This window comes from Leiobunum rupestre, chromosome 2 (assembly GCF_980474605.1).
Source record: "Leiobunum rupestre chromosome 2, qqLeiRupe1.1.hap1, whole genome shotgun sequence".
NCBI lineage: Eukaryota > Metazoa > Arthropoda > Arachnida > Opiliones > Sclerosomatidae > Leiobunum > Leiobunum rupestre.
The window spans coordinates 77,164,222-77,182,414 of NC_143385.1; the positions used below are offsets into that span (position 1 = coordinate 77,164,222).

General features: G+C 36.1%; 1 protein-coding gene across 3 annotated transcripts; it reads left to right on the plus strand.

The window, feature by feature from the left end:
• Window positions 1-526: 526 nt before the first annotated feature.
• On the plus strand, window positions 527-13,575 carry LOC149959065 (putative glutamate receptor). 3 transcript variants are annotated; one of them, XM_090165138.1, is made up of 7 exons: window positions 527-787; window positions 8,041-8,096; window positions 8,366-8,469; window positions 12,576-12,666; window positions 12,771-12,935; window positions 13,005-13,146; window positions 13,213-13,575. In XM_090165138.1, exons 2-7 carry the CDS (start codon window positions 8,064-8,066, stop codon window positions 13,236-13,238), a joined length of 561 nt encoding a protein of 186 aa, XP_090021264.1. In that variant the 5' UTR covers window positions 527-787; window positions 8,041-8,063; the 3' UTR covers window positions 13,239-13,575. The 3 variants fall into 3 exon arrangements, with proteins under 3 accessions (XP_090021264.1, XP_090021263.1, XP_090021262.1); XM_090165137.1 differs by having other exon boundaries at window positions 13,005-13,130; XM_090165136.1 differs by having other exon boundaries at window positions 13,005-13,575.
• Window positions 13,576-18,193: the final 4,618 nt, after the last annotated feature.

An 18,193-nucleotide genomic window follows, 5' to 3' on the forward strand; every position in this document is an offset into this window, starting at 1 on the left:
TAATGTTACCGGCTACGCTTTTACATATAACTTGTTCTTTAAGTTACTTTGAAAACAAAATATACGATTTTGTTATAGGACGAAAGGCGGACTTGGTGTTCGTGTGATCTTTAAAAGATTTCGGCAAAATGACCACATAATCTTGGAAATGAGCTGAAAACGCCAGTGCCGGAATTCGATCTCAGGTCTGTCTTATCGCGAGTCAAAGAGCCTAACCACTAGGCCGTTGTGATGTTGGCAATTTTCTTATAAATCTTATCTCAATGACGTCACGACTTTCGTTAGGCACGAAGTAGCCAACCTTAGCCGTTAGCAACCACAGCGTTTGGAGGCGACCTTGTATTGCCTAAAGTTAAATAACCTCTTTGCTAACCAGGCTAAGTCGAAGAAAAATAAACAAATATTCTGGGCTTGAAAACCGATATCTGTTTAAAGTGGTGATAGTAGAATAAATCTTATCTTTCGGCCGCGATATTTGGGCTCTCTTTCATTCTATTGTTCGTCGGATTTGGGATCCGGGCAGCCACGTTTCACGAAATTTTTAATTCAACGCAGATGTTAACGGAAGTAGTAGGTGTAATGAGCTGTCTGTGACCTCGTGTGTCACGAAGGGCTGGCCACTGTTAAAAGGACAGCGCAAGTCGCGCTATAACTTAGGCCTGTATGGTAACGTGGCTATGAAATTAGATATATTTTACGTTTCTAACGGTAGATAGACGTTCGACCAATTTCGTTGAAGTTTCAGCCGATTGTGTTCAGTTTTTAAATAAAAGAAAACAGATTATACGTAAGTAGTATACCCCCGTCTTTCTGGATACGCGGGGGGGGGGCGCCATGCTTTCCCCTCACGTCCACAGCTGCGTGACGGGGGGAATGAAGCGGGGAAACGCGTTGCCTCCCCCCCTCGAGCGCGTGTCACGCGCGCGTGACCTGAATAATTAATGAGATTAACAGGTGTTTTGAATAATTAATTAGTTGACCTGTCAATCAAGTTAACTAGAGTGCAGGTCTTCAAGGTCATTTAAAAAAGGGTGAATATTAATGAGCGTGCCGAGGTATTTAGGGGTAAAGTTTGTATTGTTTTAATACCTGTCAACGGTTAGGAAGCTTAGTAGTGTTCGTTGACCTGAACAAGTGTTTGCTCTATGGATAGCATTTTTGGCGGGAAAATTATTTAACATGTGTTTTGTTTAGGTAATGTAAACGCCGCATGCATCAATGAACAACTAGTTAAACAATTAGTTAAGTTGTTTCGGCATATTGGGTAAAGTTTGTATGGTTCTATTACTTGTCAACGGTTAGGCATATTGGGTAAAGTTTGTAGGGTTCTATTACTTCTCAACGATTAGGCATATTGGGTAAAGTTTGTATGGTTCTATTACTTGTCAACGGTTAGGCATATTGGGTAAAGTTTGTATGGTTCTATTACTTGTCAACGGCTAGGCATACTGGGTAAAGTTTGTACTTTTATAATTATACGTTAACCGTTAGGGATCATTGACTTCTTTTAGTGGTGAGCCTCTTAAAGTTTTTGGCTCGAATTTACCATGTGTTTTGAAGACGCTGTTTTTGATGACGGTTGGCAGACGGAAAGAGTTCATAGGCGCGTACGTAAGATGGTCAGGTGAAGCGGACATTAAGGGGGAATAGACCGAAAATTAGGGGAAATAGATCAATTTTTTTAACGCTTTTAAACAAGTAGTTCCTAACGGATTTTTATATATATTAATATAAAACGTCGCATTAAAAGTCGGTAGATGGCTTGGACCTAGCTGATTATTATCATGACATTGTAAATGCATCAAAAACTATATATTACCGTCACTTAACCTTTAATAAGGATGCGCGGGAAACATTGTTTACACATTAGGGGGTAAAGTTTGTAGGTAGCCTGGCCATCGTGAATAATAAGCCTTAGGAAACTAAAATTTATGAATTGTAAACTGTGTATTCAAGGTTATTTTTGGGGTAAAGTTTGTGAAAATATTAGGGAGTTTAGTTTTTTAGTGGCCATCTTGGATATTTCAAGTTTTTTTTAACATAGTCAATACGTTAATAACGGGGTAAAGATAGTATTTCCTGTCGACCGTTAGGAAGGGTCTTTGGGGTCATCTGACGTAAACATGTGTTGAAAAGGGGGAATTACATATCAAGCGTGGCCAAAAGACATTTCAAGAACTCGCGTTTCAGCGTGTGTAACACGTTTTCTTTAGATAGTTCGATGAAAAAGCCGCGTCACGTGATCATCTGATTTACGGTTATGGAAAGGGGTCTTCCATAAAGATTGCTAGTGAAATTTTATTAGTTTGTCAATCATGTAATGCATTTTTTAGGTATAAACGTCGCAATTTATGGATATTTTCATTCGGATACATGATTACCTGATATGAAAACTGTAAAAGTTTCAATATTTGGTTAAGTTGCCCCAAACAGGAGAAACATTATTCGTGTAAAGTTATTCTAACAATGCCTCACGTACATATATCGTTTACGTATACATTGTTTTATATTACCGTACCATCGAAACATTGGTCTCGTCTGATATATAAAAAAGGAATCGCTCACGAAAGATAAGGGATAATGAAATTACGAAACTATCATTTTTAATCTTATAATGAACTAAGGTAGTGCCTTGGGGTCCAGTTGCGTTGAGGACGTGTCCTACTTTTAGATATTTTTTAAATGTAGAAAATTATTTACTTCTGAGGGTGGCGGCGTCGGTGTTTTGTCCTTAATAATTATCAATTTCTTGTAAAAGTATATTAACATCGCCTTTGCAGACTTCTTAACAGTACATAACGGGGTAAACTACTTGTCAAGCGGGGCGATCTCTGTTATTTTTAACAAATGTATACGCCATATTTCCTGTAAATCACGTACAATGTTGTTTTGACGCTTATATTATTATATTAACACATCGCAATAAAAGTCGCTAGATGACTTGGACCTTTGGTATTAGCTGATTATTATTATGACATTGTTTCGGAACCGTCATTTTAAGTTCAATTTTAAATTCGTTAACCTCGCGGTTTGAAACAAGTTGTCCCTATATTAAGAATAAGCCGTGACACCTACGGCATTTAAGCTCGGGTCTGCAGTCGTGGTTCTTTTTCTTTGTTTTTATATAACAGGGTAAGACAATATTTACAGAAAGATTGCGCCCCAAACATGGTCGAATAAGATCGTACTACGTGGGTGTGGTCTTTAATTTTTAAGAGGAAAATTTGTTTTTCTTTGAAAGGTCCAATAAACACTTTATCGAAATTATCTTCCGCCGAGATTAATATAATTTGGTAGTCGGGTAAAATAATTTGGAATCGGTTAATGTCAATTATTTCTACGGGGCCTTCGGGAACCCCCGCTTGGGCGTGTAATTGACCAAGAAATCTTTACCCAGAATCCCATCCTGGAACCAGTCAGGTAAAACTGAAATGTACGTATTTGCTAAAAGGATGCCACTTAATCCGAATATTATAACTCTTAGTATCCAAGATTGATGACTACTGACCATTAGCCATAATAACAAACTCTACGGAATCAGAAGGGGACCATTCCGAAAACAATCTCCCCCAAACTGATTCTGAGAAATAAGACAAATCCGACCCTGTATCAATTTAGCAATTAACTCTCGCCCCATTAGGCAGAAACTCCTGAACTTGCGCCTTCTTCTGTTGTCATTTCATAAATTAAATTAAACAGAGAAGTTTTAGATGCTGGGCACTGGAGCTTCTCTATCCCTCCTGCGCGTCCAACTTGTTTTTTGAGTCAGTTGAGTCTGTCTCTGGACATTGGTCAGCATAATGGCCATCCTTTCTACAATTAAAACAACGAGGCCTCCAAGGCCTACTACCCCGTGTACCACTATCCGCTTTACCATCATCATATCGTGAGCCCCAATTAGCCGCAGTTCTACCACCACCTGATGGAAAACCCGCTTGGGAACCTTGGCGATTTCTGGACAGATGCCCTCTGACGTACTAACAAACGTTTTGCACAAGCAATTTCACCCCCTAAATCATTTCAACACTTGCACAACCGAAATGAGATAAAAGAGGCCAACTCAAATTGAAGACCATCAAAGATATGATCTTAAAAAAATACCTCCGTAAAGGGTTCCGATAGATGATGATCCAAGAATACCACATCTGCCATAAAAACATTGGGTTCCTCATTCCGAGTTTGAGTGCGGGACATCAATATTTGCCGTAACACCCTCTCATAAACTGTAGTTAAAAATTTTAATTTCAATGTATTTTCAAATTCGTTAAAAGTTTGGAAAATCGTGGCAGTGGACCACCAGACATCCGCCTGACCCTTCAAAGTTAACGGGATTACCCTCTTTAACTCGCCGGTTGACAAACCCTCTACCTCCCGAAACCTCTCTAATTTTGACAAATACGACTGTGGATATTCCTCAACCAATCCACTAAAATCGAAATGCGGTGTAGCAATATTCTTACGCCTAGTACGTTTAGACGCCGCCTCCTGTAGATCAGCTCGTCATCCATCGTAAGTTTACGAAGCGAAAACACTAAACCAAGTGCCGTTTCTATGTTTTACCTTACCCCCAGTCAATACCAACAACCCGGAATCAAGAGTGAGCCAATAATGTCTTAGTGTTCAAACGTACCTTCTCACTTCATGGCGACAAAGGGGATACCTTAGAACCATCCCGATTCGGGTTCCAACCTGTATTCATAAAAAATTCCAGCACCACGAGCAGGTCCAGACAATAAAGAGAAGAGAGAAAAATTCAATAAGCTTTTACCGTTGCCACCAATTGTAACATGCTCTTGTAAACCAAGCAATATTTTAATAAAGGATCAAGATAGCTTTGAGACCCAACGTGTTGGCCTAGTAAATAATGGTATAAAATGGAAATGAACCACTCACTACTGGAATAACAAAAGACGAGTCCCGTTGAGGTGCGGAAAGTGCAGACATCTTGTCAAAGTGAGTCGAAACCAGCAAGAGCTGAAGAAGCCCCCGCCGCCTACCGGCGAAGCACTTTTATAAATAAGCTGCACCCACGGGTAGTAGAAAAAACAACAAAAATTCCAAAAACGCTTATCGGGCCAATCACGACGTCGATTTTCCACCGTATCGTGGGGAAAAGCTCCTATTGACAAGATGGCCGCCGTAGAGTAATTTATTTTATGTATTTTAATTTTCTAGAAAGCACTTAACATAGTTTCGGACCAGACTGGTTTACTAGATTAAGAGCGAATGACAGCTCCCCTTTAATCTCAAAACGATATATACTATTTATTCATAGTTCACCTATTACATTCCCTCTCTTATAGTGCTATACGACAAATTTATATTTACGCCTTCACCTAGCAAGTAAGTCCTGCCCTGAAATACATTATCATAGCTAGCAGGTATCTACGAATGCATTTTGTACTGGTTTTCGGTAATCGGGAAAGTTGGAAGGAAAAGGAGGAAAAAGATGGAAGTATAGCTGTAAAAGCGTTAAATATCCAAACTCCCCCTAAATACGACATTGTTTATTGTAGTAAACTATAGTTTCTCAAAAAGAGTCAAACAACAGGGGACCCAAAAAGAGTTTTGCGGGGCCCCCGAGGACCTTAGTTACTAGGCTAGGCGGAAAGAAAAATGGGCCAATGACTCTAAATCCTACGAGACCTGCCCAAACATGTACTATGTAATGTTCTTCATGGTGCCGAGGAAATCCGCAGTTGGTATCATGCAGTTCCAGATATGATTGTTCTGGTGTTTGATTGGTCCATCTCTCGAAAAGGAGCACTCATCGGACACTAGTAGATAACTCAGAAACTCCTGGTCTCCATCTGACATGATATTCAATTCGTTGGAAAATTTGTAAAGGTAATGCGTATCCCCATCGCTTAGTGCTTCAAGGATTTTCGCTCGGTAAGGATGGTATCGATGTCGTTTCACAACTCTTCGGATATAGTTAGTTGTTCTTAGTTCTGATAATCGACCGAGGATAAGCACTGAAGAACTTCAAAACCACATATTCCATGTTGATGTTGTTTGGATATTGTCTACGGAACCTCGGATAGATGTTTTTGGTATAATTTTAGTCATCGATCACGTGGGTAACACTTCTGTGACTAGGTCGACAGTTACGATTTGGATTTTCAAAACACTTACCAAATTTGCACTTCTATTCCTTTACTATTATAAAACTTAAGTACATGGTCAAGATGTTGTAAAGTATAACAAGGGATACTTAACTTGATTTAATATCTTCAAAGATTAATTTTGTAAGGCAGTTGTATCATTTTATATATTAAATGGTAAACCAACTTTGGAACATCACTTTACAAATATATAGGTTAGCAAAGAATAAAACCGTGATTAGGTGGAAAAATTATTTATTATTTTTTATTAAAAACAAGGAAAGTTTCGAGCCGTGACTCGCCAACATTTCTTTCAAGCCATTGAAACTCTTGAAACAACAACCGTACTTTTGACGATCCAATTGTATTTTTACTTTTTTCAATAAGCTCTTCAACTTTCTCAATGTTACCTTGGCCTGTGACTTACCAATGAAAAATAAAATTGCCATAACGCCAATAAATGCTTAAATTTTTTACTAATTCAATTGATTACAATGCGTTGCATATACCTTTGAAATTTCATGTCGTTTTCAAGAATTAAGCTTGTAACAATCAATTTAAAAACCCTGTATATGAGTAAACAAAACTTTCTTTATTTTACATTTCAAAGTGCCAAGCACACCGGAATAATTTAAGTTCTTGTGTTATCTGGATTCTACGGATAATGATGTTGTTCACGTCCAACACTTACATTTATCCATTTAGTATGCAAAATATATGAAGAAACGTTATCAAATGGTTAAAACACACGAAAAGAGTTCATCGGTGGTTCGTATTCACGTTATCAAATGGTAAACTTTCTTCATTAGCAGTTGTGTAGACGTCAATATTTGTCGTCCACCGTCCACGGTCGATGAAAATGTCATTTATGCTTAAAACTTCACCTCTTTCTCAGCGCTATAAAAGTCTTTTATACCTCCACTCCAAAATGTACCATCTAGTTTGCTAGAAAGACTAACTACTTCATAAGAGTAATGATCTCAGGGCGTAGAAGAGGCACTGTACCGTTGCTACAACAATTTTCTGTTCTACTCTGGGAACAGAAAATAAAGTATTAAAATTTATCTTCTTCTTTTAAATTTAAAAGCTACTTAAAAATTAAAGGGTGTGACCGTATTCTTGTCAATTATCATTACGCTCTGATAATTTTAGTAACACTAGCTTTTCATATTGATTTTAAATCATATGTATTTTAAAAACTTATCAGTTTATTTTTACGACAAATGGACTAAGTAACTGTTAAAGAGGGTATGTTGCAATCTATATGCTGGTTCTAATTTATAGATTAAAGAAATAATTTAATATTTATAATACGGCTATGGCTCTCTGAAATGTTTTAAACTGCTCTACAGATCATCAACATGTTTTGAACTAGTTTACACATATTTATGTTTCAAACCCGTTTACACCTCATGTTTAAAACCGGTTTAATAAATCATCATGTTTCACACCACTCTGCAGATTATCATGTTGTCTGCATGAAAAACGATAACTTCTCGTTCAATTTCTTGGATTTTTCCCCTTCAAATGACTTTAATCCAGTTCCAAATTAAATAATGGTTGGACGAAACTTTAACTATGACTGTTGCATGATTCATTAAAAAGAGCAAACATTTTATTGCAGATATAATTTCCAAATTCCGTTTAGCAGTCTTTCAAGTATTATAAAAAGTTAAAATGGTGGAATTTTAGTTTTTTGACGAAATTCTAAAATTATGTTCGGCACCCGTGACGTTCCCCCTCTGCCACTGCCAAAGTGACTCCTTTAATCCTTTGTCTAGAATTTAATTAGGTTTGCTATTTGATAATAAATAAACGTGTTTTTTTTCAATTTTTATGTTTATCTGTTTCATATGTTTAGAAGTAAAAAACTCAATTCTGACATTTGTAAATACTAAAAACCATTAAGATTATTTAAAAATTTTGAATTTTCTAGATTTCATGCATGAATAAACAAACATGACGGAAGTGACTTTAAAGGTTGCATCGCTGGTAAGTTATAAATATTTGTACAGGGAGTAATACCGTGGACCCTTTATTGCCTTGAAGCAAAACAAAATTATTATTTAACCTTTCATTTACTTAAGCTACAAGTTGACTTGCTGTCGGGTCGAGTCGGTTTTGTAATAAACTAAATTCGGCGAAAATCTTAATACTCGCACAGTGGTAATAATCTGGTCCGGTTTGTAGAAAACCGATCCCAACCCGACTCGGCGGCAAGGCTAAATACAGGCGCACGAAAATAGAAATTTTCCAAACAGGTGATCAAAGAAAGAAGACCTGCTGGTGTCCAATTGAAAATTTCGTCGATTTCAGATTACTGCCTTGAAGTTCTTTCGACATTATCGTGTTATCTCAATTTCAGGTAAATTATAATTAATATAAAATTAATATAATATTATAATAACACTAACCTGGATTTAGAAGGGTATAGCTAGATATACATGCGAACAGATTTAATAATAATTCGCGATGGGTATTACGAACGAGGCATCTCGATTAGGGAAAGGCGCGGCACACATCTCCTCTGTCACACCAGTAGCAGTGTCAGCAACAGGCCGGGACACAGTGTTTCCAAATACCCAAAAAACGGCAAAATGGATAGAAACGCTATTAGGTTACTAATGTTGGCATATTTGGAATGCTTGATGAAAGTTGATTAACGGAGAACCAAATTTTTTCAGCTGCGCCCCCTAGCGGCGAAGTTTGCTTCCCTTTGGGAGTTCAAGGTTGTCGTTGGTGGAATTCCATAGCCCGTAAAGGCATTATTAAACACTATAAAAATCATGTCCATGGGTGTCTTTATTTTTTGCCTTTCAATTTTTGTGTCCATAAACCGCCTTTTCAGGCAGGTTAACACGCATTTTATGGAAAAAGGAGTGCGCGGAAACCCAAAAATTTTTAAAGGTTCTCTGGTAAACATCCATATATACCAATTCCAGAAATATTCTAAGTTTCCCTTCATGGGTTTTGGGTGAAAGTCGAGTTTCAATATGCGACTAAATTCCACGCCCGTTTTGCCTATAAATAAATATATACAAACTTATACCGTGTGTATTGTGTATACAGTATACTCGCAGGTACCAACGTGCTGCCTCGTCTGGCTCATTGACTACTATAGCTGAGACTAATATGACAAACTATATTTTATTGGTACCAAATTAATTAATACCACTAGGAGTAATAATATAAGTCAATAAACAAATGCGATTCTTAGTTGCTTTTTAATGTAAATCAGCTAATTGCTTACTACTGTCGTTAATTTGTCACGTTTGCCGAACACCGCAGCCGTGCCGTAGCTAAAGCTTCTCCTAAACGATCGAATTTCCTTTAAACAGGTCGGTCAAGACCGTAATATTACCTCTCCTCGGAGTTCATTCTCCACGCGTTATAACGACGCTTAATTAAACAAAGCACAGAAAAGGCACTTAACTGAATTTTAAATATTAAACGCCAAACCAACACCACCGCAAAAATACAACAGTATCACAAATTTTAAGTCTATAAGAATAAGCATTAATAAATTACGATGTTTCGACCTAGTTATAATCAAACCGGAGAAGCTTGAAAATACGACGTATACACTTTTGAAGGTTCCATCAAAAATGATCCTTTCCGAAAACATAAATATTCTCAAAACATTAATAGACAAAAAATAAGTGACAAAAAGGTTCCTCCAAAAAAGGAAATATTTCGCGGAAGAAGTAAATAATTTTAAAAGAATAAAAGATAAAAAAATATACAACAACAAAAATAAAACGTCAAATAATAGAAGAAAAAAATATTTAACTCCATTCATTAAAAAAACAAAATCAAAAGTACCAAATTGAAATTAAGCAACTTATTATATTAAACAAGAGTAAGTCTTCATAATTTCATTCGTAAAAAAACCAGATTAGGCCTTCATAATTTCATTCGTAAAAAAATTCAAGACTTTATTAACTATTATGCTTACGATGAGTGTCTTATTTGCATTATAGCTAAGGAGTTATCGTTGGTTCTGTGGTAGAGCGCTCGACTGCCTAACTGAACGGCCCGGATTCAAAACCTGGCTGGCGCATTTGTTTTTAATAAATAGAGAAATCGCTAAATTAGAATCTCTTCGATGCAATAATTTAAATCTTACACGAAATCTTGTTCTATTTCAATTTTGCCAAAATTTCATTCTCTATTAAATACGCTTTCGATGAAGCTGAACGTCTAATTTTCGATGAAGCGTGATGGTGGTCGGTGGTTCTGCGGTAGAACGTCCACCTGTCAAGCAGGCGATCTAGGGTTCGAAACCCACCTGATGCGATCGCAAATTGACATTAAGACGATTACCGTGAACAATTAGTGAAAACCCTGCCATTGGACGTTGAGAGGATCACATAACACTCAGCACTCGGTCCGTCCCAAAAGTCAATAAGAAGGAGTTGGGGAGAACGCACCCATAACAACCGGCGCGACGGTGGGCGTTAACAAAAAAACAACCCAACGCAATTGCCAATTTATCCGTTAAGGCTTTCCGTCACACGGTGGTTTTGCCAACGCTTAAACTGCTAAAACGGTTATTCGACTGCGTACGCAGTGAGCCTTGAAACTGCCTACGCAGCGATTACCCTTTGCCCCGAAAATGCGAACGCGTTCGTAGACCAGAAAGACAGACTGAAACGGTGGTTGTATAACCTCTCCTAGGGTACAAAGTCCCCTCGGAGAAGTAAAAAAGGCATTTCCTTGTAAGCAATGTTTTTATCCACAATTGAAGAATTTTCCCCAATAACACATTTTCAAGCCCAATGCGGCGCCTTAGGTCTAATTCTTTGAAATAAACGTGCACTTTTGAAACACGACTTTCACCCAAAAGCCGTAAGGGAGACTTACCATATTTATGGAATGAACATATTTGGATTTTTACTAGAGCACCTTTGAAAAATTTGGGTTTCCACTCGCTCCTTTCCGCGTAAAATGCGTGTAAACATGCCTAAAAAGTGGTTTTTGGACAACGAAATTGAATGTAAACAAAAAATAAAGGCACCTATGCACGTTACTTTTATAGTGTTTAAAAACGACATTACTTGCTAATGAATGCCACCAACGATATCCCTGTTTTATCAAAGGGAAGCAAACTTGGCCGCTATTTGGCGCAGGTGAAAAAATTTGGTTCTCCGTTAATCACCTTTTATTTTTATTCCAAATATTCAAACAATGTTTAAATTATAGTTTTTTTTTCCCTATTTTGCCGTTTTTGGTCATTTGGAAACACTGTGGCGGGGTAAGCCTATTTTTTATATATATCGGAAACGTTTTTTTTTATTTTGGTTTGGTTCCATTTTTAAACCGACCAACAAAATTTAGCAAACACTACCCAGCCGGAAAGACAAAATTGACGCGTATCAAAAGAGTGGAATTTATGAAATATATTTAAAAAAATGCCCAATGAAATACATAAGCCAAACCAAACGCAACTTGGGAGTCAGGTTAAATGAACATAGAGCAACCGAACTTAACATTTGTGAATCATTAGAAATAAAAAAAAAACATAACCTATGTATAAATAAAGAAGATGGTCTCGACTCTTCTATTGCAAAAAAATATTTAACATGTTTTTTATGAGTATTTTTTAAAGATTTTATAGGGTTTCTGAGGTAACCACTTGATTTTTATTATTTAATTATTTTATTAAATAATAATCAGTTTCGCACCTGAGGACGACGTGAGTGCACGTCAAAACACGTAGTGCTTTATTGTTTTAAAATTTTAAGTAATTTTTATTGTGTAAAAGTCGATTATTTATTTAAAAATATTTATATACACAAGAAAAAATGCAAATTTTTTATTTCATTATGGAAAAATTCGCTCTTGTTGCTCTGAAACTTACGATTATGTTAGCTAAAATACGATACTTTCTAGCCCGTGGTACAGTAAACACGTCTTAAAGGTTGGCAACGGTGGTATAATAATCTATTCTGGGGATTTACTGATGTGAATATCTATGCAGGTCTCTCGTTGGAAGGTATTCTATGACGAGTGCATGTACTTTCGGGTGTACAGTTTTGGAAAATGATGTATGGTTTATATCGAGAAGTTATTGTTTACTATGTTTGGGACGTTTTAATGCTAATTTTTGTACACGACGAAATTTTTGTACACGTTGAAAGTTTTTGTAAACGTTGAAAGTTTTTGTACACGACGAAAGTTTTGGTACACTAAGAAATTTTTTGTAAAAGTCGAAAGTTTTATTTCGGATTGTATTCTGAGCACATCGGTGACATCTTAAAATATAAATAAAATCCTAAGCTCTAGAGCAACTGCAGATATCACTAAATATAAATACAAATTATATACCAAATGACGCCAAAAATGTGCCTTATCTTTCGTGTTTGGTTAGAAGCACTAAACATCTAAACATCTGGTCTTGCGAAAATCTAAAAAGGATTATATTTGGCAATCGTCGGCTTCGCAACGTTTTTCCTTATTTTATTTTTATAGTTACAGTTTGGTAACTCCTCAAGACAATGAATATGGAAGACAATTGAGCAACCAATCTTGGACTGGCCTCATCGGAATGATACGTAGAAACGTAAGTATTAGTTATTTTAGAGTCGCATTTTATCCGTATTTATGTCGGTAAAGTTGATTCCCTGTTGGACTGGTTCTTACCCTATCTTTTCGTTTCGAATGAAGGAAGTTAGTTTAGCTGTGGACTTAATATCAGCCTTTCCTGAGAGAATGGCAGTTGTTGACTTTACGACTCCTTTCTTCGATGATTCGGCATCCTTCTTCGTTCGATATCCCAACTCTTCCGAAAGAGGCTCGGCTTTCTTCTTTATGAGTCCGTTTTCCAACCAGGTACGATTTACCTTCGACAGAGAAATTGCAAAAAATTTAAGAGTCTAAAAATTATTTGTTTTTCATCAGGTATGGATGGCTGGTCTGATTTTCTACTTTCTAATCCGACTTTCGCTGAAGTGGACTGATCACAGGCGACGCAGACAAAAATGGACGAAGAGCAGTGTTACATCGCCAAATCGAATAAGTAACGAGGTAGTGAAAACACAATGTAAAAGAAAACTTTGTTGTTTTGTTACATTTAAATTCTTTAAAGGGAATATAAAGTGTTTTATAGGTAATAATTCTTGGGCGTTTAATTAATCTTAAATCTCCACTACACGCTCAGTCAAATATGCACTTCTGAATGCTAAAACAGGATTTTTACCTAAAAGTGAATATCAATCATGGAACGGCAGTGTGACTTGGCCCCAAAAGATTAAAAAATCATCATTTCTATTATCAGAAAAACGTCTAGTAATATGCTGTGACTAATAATGTTTGTTTTTCTCCTAAAGTTAGGGGAAACCCAACGAATGTGAAGCTTTGGCCATTTTTGATTTAAGTTACTAGTAGTTTGTTTTGTTTTGCAAAGATTTTCATTCTTGGAGCTGAAATAACGATATGTACAATGAAAACGGATCTGGGTTATTTTCGATTTACCATGTTGTTTAATAAAAGCTTTAAGATGACAAACGCTTTAAAACGCAATTTTATGTAATTATTAAATACGATTCTAGAAGATTGATTTTAGATAATTAGACGGGGTTTGTTATATTGTTTTTAATACTCCTTGATCCAAATTTGTATTGGTCCAGACTTTCGATTTCAAATATTATCGTTTTTTAAAAATTAATCTAAAATGATCAGTTTAAGCTCACAATTACGGTGGGAAATATGAATTGTGCCTTTTTTATTGGTATATGAATTCGGCTGAATGAGGCGTGTTGTTTTAAAAATATTTGGATGAATAGCATTTTCGGATAAAAGGGATTCTACCGAACGAACGTCGATTTAATGGGAGCTTTATTAAAGCGCCCCACAAGACGAATCAATAATTTGTTAAGGTTATTCTAATATACCGTTATAAATAGGCCCTAATCCGTTTTAATTAGAGTTGTAAGTCGGAAAAGTTTCAAAGGAAAAAGTTATCCTTGGAAAAGTTTCAGAAAAATTTCCGCGGCCCCTTTTCCGGAATATTTTTCCGTATTTTTCCAAAAAAGGAAAAAAAGGTTTTCATTTCATGATTAGCCTAATTATTCCCAATATATATCCCATATTTAAATTTCATCAAAATTTGCAAAAAAATATTAATCTTTTAAAATAAAGTGTTCACATGTGCTCCCTGTTTTTTGCATTTTAAAGTAAAGAATTGTACTGTACCTTTCTTCTACAATCGAAGATTTCTACCAGTTTGATGTTTTGCCCAGGGCGCTATTTGGGCTATATATGTACGGCTCTGCCACGTATTATACAAAACTGCTCATTAAAGCATGCGTGTTTCAATAAAAATAAAAAAATCATAGATTTTTATGTCCTATTCCATTAGTGAAAACGATTTCAGTTCTTACTGAAATGATAAATGAGTATCGATATATTAGATGTAAATAACGCCGTTAAAATTTTAGAAAACCGATTTCTACTTTCAGAAGACACGGAAAAGTCATTTTTTTGCTGTGGCGTCCACAATTTTAATGATAATTTCATCGATATTTACGGACATCTCAATATCCGTTTACTCTTCGAGACTCACTTCTACGAGTACCGTTACTTTTAAAGAACCGCTTATTGAAACGGTTTGCGGTTTGTTTTCTTTAATAAAGAAGGGTAAATACTATATCGGGACCATGCAAGGAACTACATTATATCAAATTATTCAGGTAAGGACGCCATGTACGTTTGATTAATTTAACAAAAAATGTAGGCAAATAGAACCAGTGTTCCTAAAAGCCACTTTTTTGAATTTTTGTCTAGGCCAAAGGCCAAAACTGGCAAATAGTAGCTAATTAGCAAATAGTGGAAAAAAGTGGCTAATTAAGAAGAGAGGTCTTTTGAAAAGACAATAATTTGAAAATATAAATAATAGTTATCTATAAATTTGGATATTATGTAGTTTCTAAAATGCTGATTAAAAGTGTTGCTGAGCCCAAAGCTCAAAAATCTATACTTTCGTCCTAATTGCAAGGTAAATGTCGTTAACTCGCAAGAAGTTCCTATGTCAAAACCATTGTTGCTTCGGGGACTAAAAATAAAATAAAAGGATTGCGCACACGGAGAATAAGATAAAGCAACTTACTGAGAGGAAAAAATACGCACGAGGACGGAGAATAGTCTAAAGGGATAAATTTAGGGTATTAAGAAAACAATAATAAGAGCACGCGTGAACGGATGACACGGTTAAGGATTAGCCTTAGGGAATAATATTGCAAAGGGGTGAATAGAGTAGATTGAGAAAAAGACTCTTTAATAAGAAGTTAGCTTGGCATATTGAGACAAAACAATAGTGTTAATGGATAAACCTAAAGTGCAGTTTAAAACCAAAATTGGTTATGAAGACGCTTTGTGAAAAAATAATTGGTCTTATAGCTTTTCGCGTTCCATTTTGTTTTGCTTAATCGTGTACGTTTTAGTTATTTACGCGCTTTTCTTGTCACATATCCGATCATACTTCGGTTTAATTTCTTGGAGATATCTCTTGGATTTCGTTTTTTTTTTTCGGATTTAGAATTTTTCCAGGATTTCGTAATTGATCAAGAATTCATTGGCTTTTAAAAGAGTTCAAAATCCAGGTCGTATTTTGAAGATTTATGATTATAAATCGGATTTCATGTACAGTGTACGGGATTTCTTCAAATATTCAACCAGACGGTTTTATTACACCCATATTTCTCCATACAGGTTTTTTAACGCTTGTGGAATCCGTTATTGATTGTGTTTTTGACCAAAATTCTGTTTCTATTTTTATTAACTACTCTTTTTATTCCGAACGTAACATTTTGGTGTTTCTATTCCCATCTGTATCAAATGAAATACCATCGGTTCTAATATTTATAACGTAAATAATAGTTCTTTCGAAATAAATCGCAATGTATTTCGGTTGATTCACCTATTATGGAAACAACGACGGATTGCTATTGTTGCGTGATAAAATAAGGCAATTCGGCGCATAATATTGCGAGGGATTCAAGTGATTATGAAGCACGGAATTTCCGGGATTGCAAACCCTACTCTTGCCCTATAACGCGCAGGAGTAAATCGACTAATTATCGAACTTTCTTATTTGACCTTCCTGTTTAGTCCACTATTTGCGGTCCATCGTTTTCTGGTATTACACGATTTCCGGCATCTTGAGTAGTTTGAAGCAGGGTTATCCAAGGATATTTAACATTCTCATATCGCGCATAACCTAAATACCACAATTCACAAGTACCAAGCGTTTTAGCGCCTGAGTTACAAGTAAAGTAATAACCGATTATTGTTTCGTCGTCGTCGTCATCGTCTCCGTGGTCTTCTTCGTTAAATCTATAAGCTACCCACAGTTGATATCTTTTTCTATTCTGAAAAAGGAAATTTAAACGTAGTCTTATAAAGCTTGGTTCAGTAACCATTTCGTCGAATTCGAACACCTCAGTATTTTCGCGATGCTGTTTTCCTGTTTATACCATAGAAATTGAATTTCTGGTCCGGGTTATATAGCTCGTTTGTAAAAGGAGTAATGTGTTGCTCCATATACTGATAATAATATAATAATAATAATAATATTAATATGGCTTTATTTTGGAAATCCAACTCACAAGGAGAGTACCCGAGGTGTTTATTTATCAAAGTCGGCCGTAATGTGGACCTATATGAGATATTAAATTTCCCAAAAGGAGACGTTGCACTACCCATTCGATTTGCCATGGCAACCGAAAATGTTTTTGACGATTAACAACCAAAATAAGATTTTTCCCTTATTTTACCCAACATTTTTTACAAATTTACCCTAAAAATGTTTCAATTTACCCAAACTTGATGAAATTTACCTAAATGTGGTCCAAATTACACATTTCGTGATTTTCAAAATTTTTCAAAATTTTCGTAGCTAGGACCCTGTGAAACCGAGAAAATCCCATGCTTTTTTAAATGGAGATTTTATTGTTTTAAGTGATCAAAAACATTTTCGGTTGCTATAAATGATTAACAACAAATGACAGCTCAATATATGTAATATAGAATTTATGCTAAACCTAACTCTCAAACAAGGATAATTTAAAACGAATTAAAAAAAAGCGCGAGAAAAAAATCACGCGACTGCACGCGTTAGAAGTCAAAAATTCAAAAATCTCTAGTGATTGCCTAGAAACCCAGATTTTATGGTACAAATCTTTGCATTAATGACTTTCCTACAGTTGCGATGACAAGGCTTGTGTTTTGCCTACTGGAATAATGAAAAATAATTATCAAAAATTCGTCAGCAAGCCCTTGTTTCATTTTGCAAATAAATGATAACAGGTGCTTTTTCATAACATGCCTTTTCTTAACACCTTCTACATCATCGCACATATCGAGCATATCACGAAAAAATCTCTTTGTAAACGCCAAACATAGCCTGTAATTCATCTTCGGAAAACGATTCATTATCATATTGTCGTACATTAGATTTATTCGCAGCAACTCGAAGCGTATTCATGAACAATTGAAGCTGTTCTTCCTTGAATACAAAAGGACGGTTGCCAAATCGTAAGCCAGGGAGTAAATGTTCTAAGAGGTTTCCATTTACATCTAAATTTGGCAACATTTAACATGCTCCGGTATATAAATATCTCTATTAATATAGGCTTGTATTCTACAGTCAATAGAAATCTTGCAATATCGTTACGAGCATTACATATCAAGCACGTTTCACTGGCAGTTTGAGTAAGAACATTAAGCCTTAAACATGACGGGTCGTTCGTGATTAATGATATTTCATTAATAATCGATCGATTGCAGTTAACACAAAGACGAGTTCGGTCCCTTACTTCTGCCACTGGCAATCCTGCACCTTCGCGTCTAGAATATGCGATGTCACGTTTGTGTGCATTAGCATCGCCATCAATACTGGCTATTTGCTGAAAGAGAAAGGTATGTCCCCCCGGTGAAAGAGAATTTCATTCCCATTCACCGGAAGGACATACAGCACTTCCCTATCCCCCATTCACTGGATCCCTTATCTGTCTCATTCACCAGCTCCTTTCCCCACTCCCCCTTCTCAATCACCAGATTCTCTCTCTCTCTGCTTTCCCCCATTCACTGGA

Bases quoted from the DNA above. Each gene is read 5' to 3' on its own strand.
- LOC149959065 (XM_090165136.1), top strand. From the start codon at position 8,064: ATGACGGAAGTGACTTTAAAGGTTGCATCGCTG. The intron at 12,667-12,770 runs GTAAGTATTAGT...TTTCGAATGAAG, and splicing joins TCGGAATGATACGTAGAAAC to GAAGTTAGTTTAGCTGTGGA. The intron at 12,936-13,004 runs GTACGATTTACC...GTTTTTCATCAG, and splicing joins TGAGTCCGTTTTCCAACCAG to GTATGGATGGCTGGTCTGAT.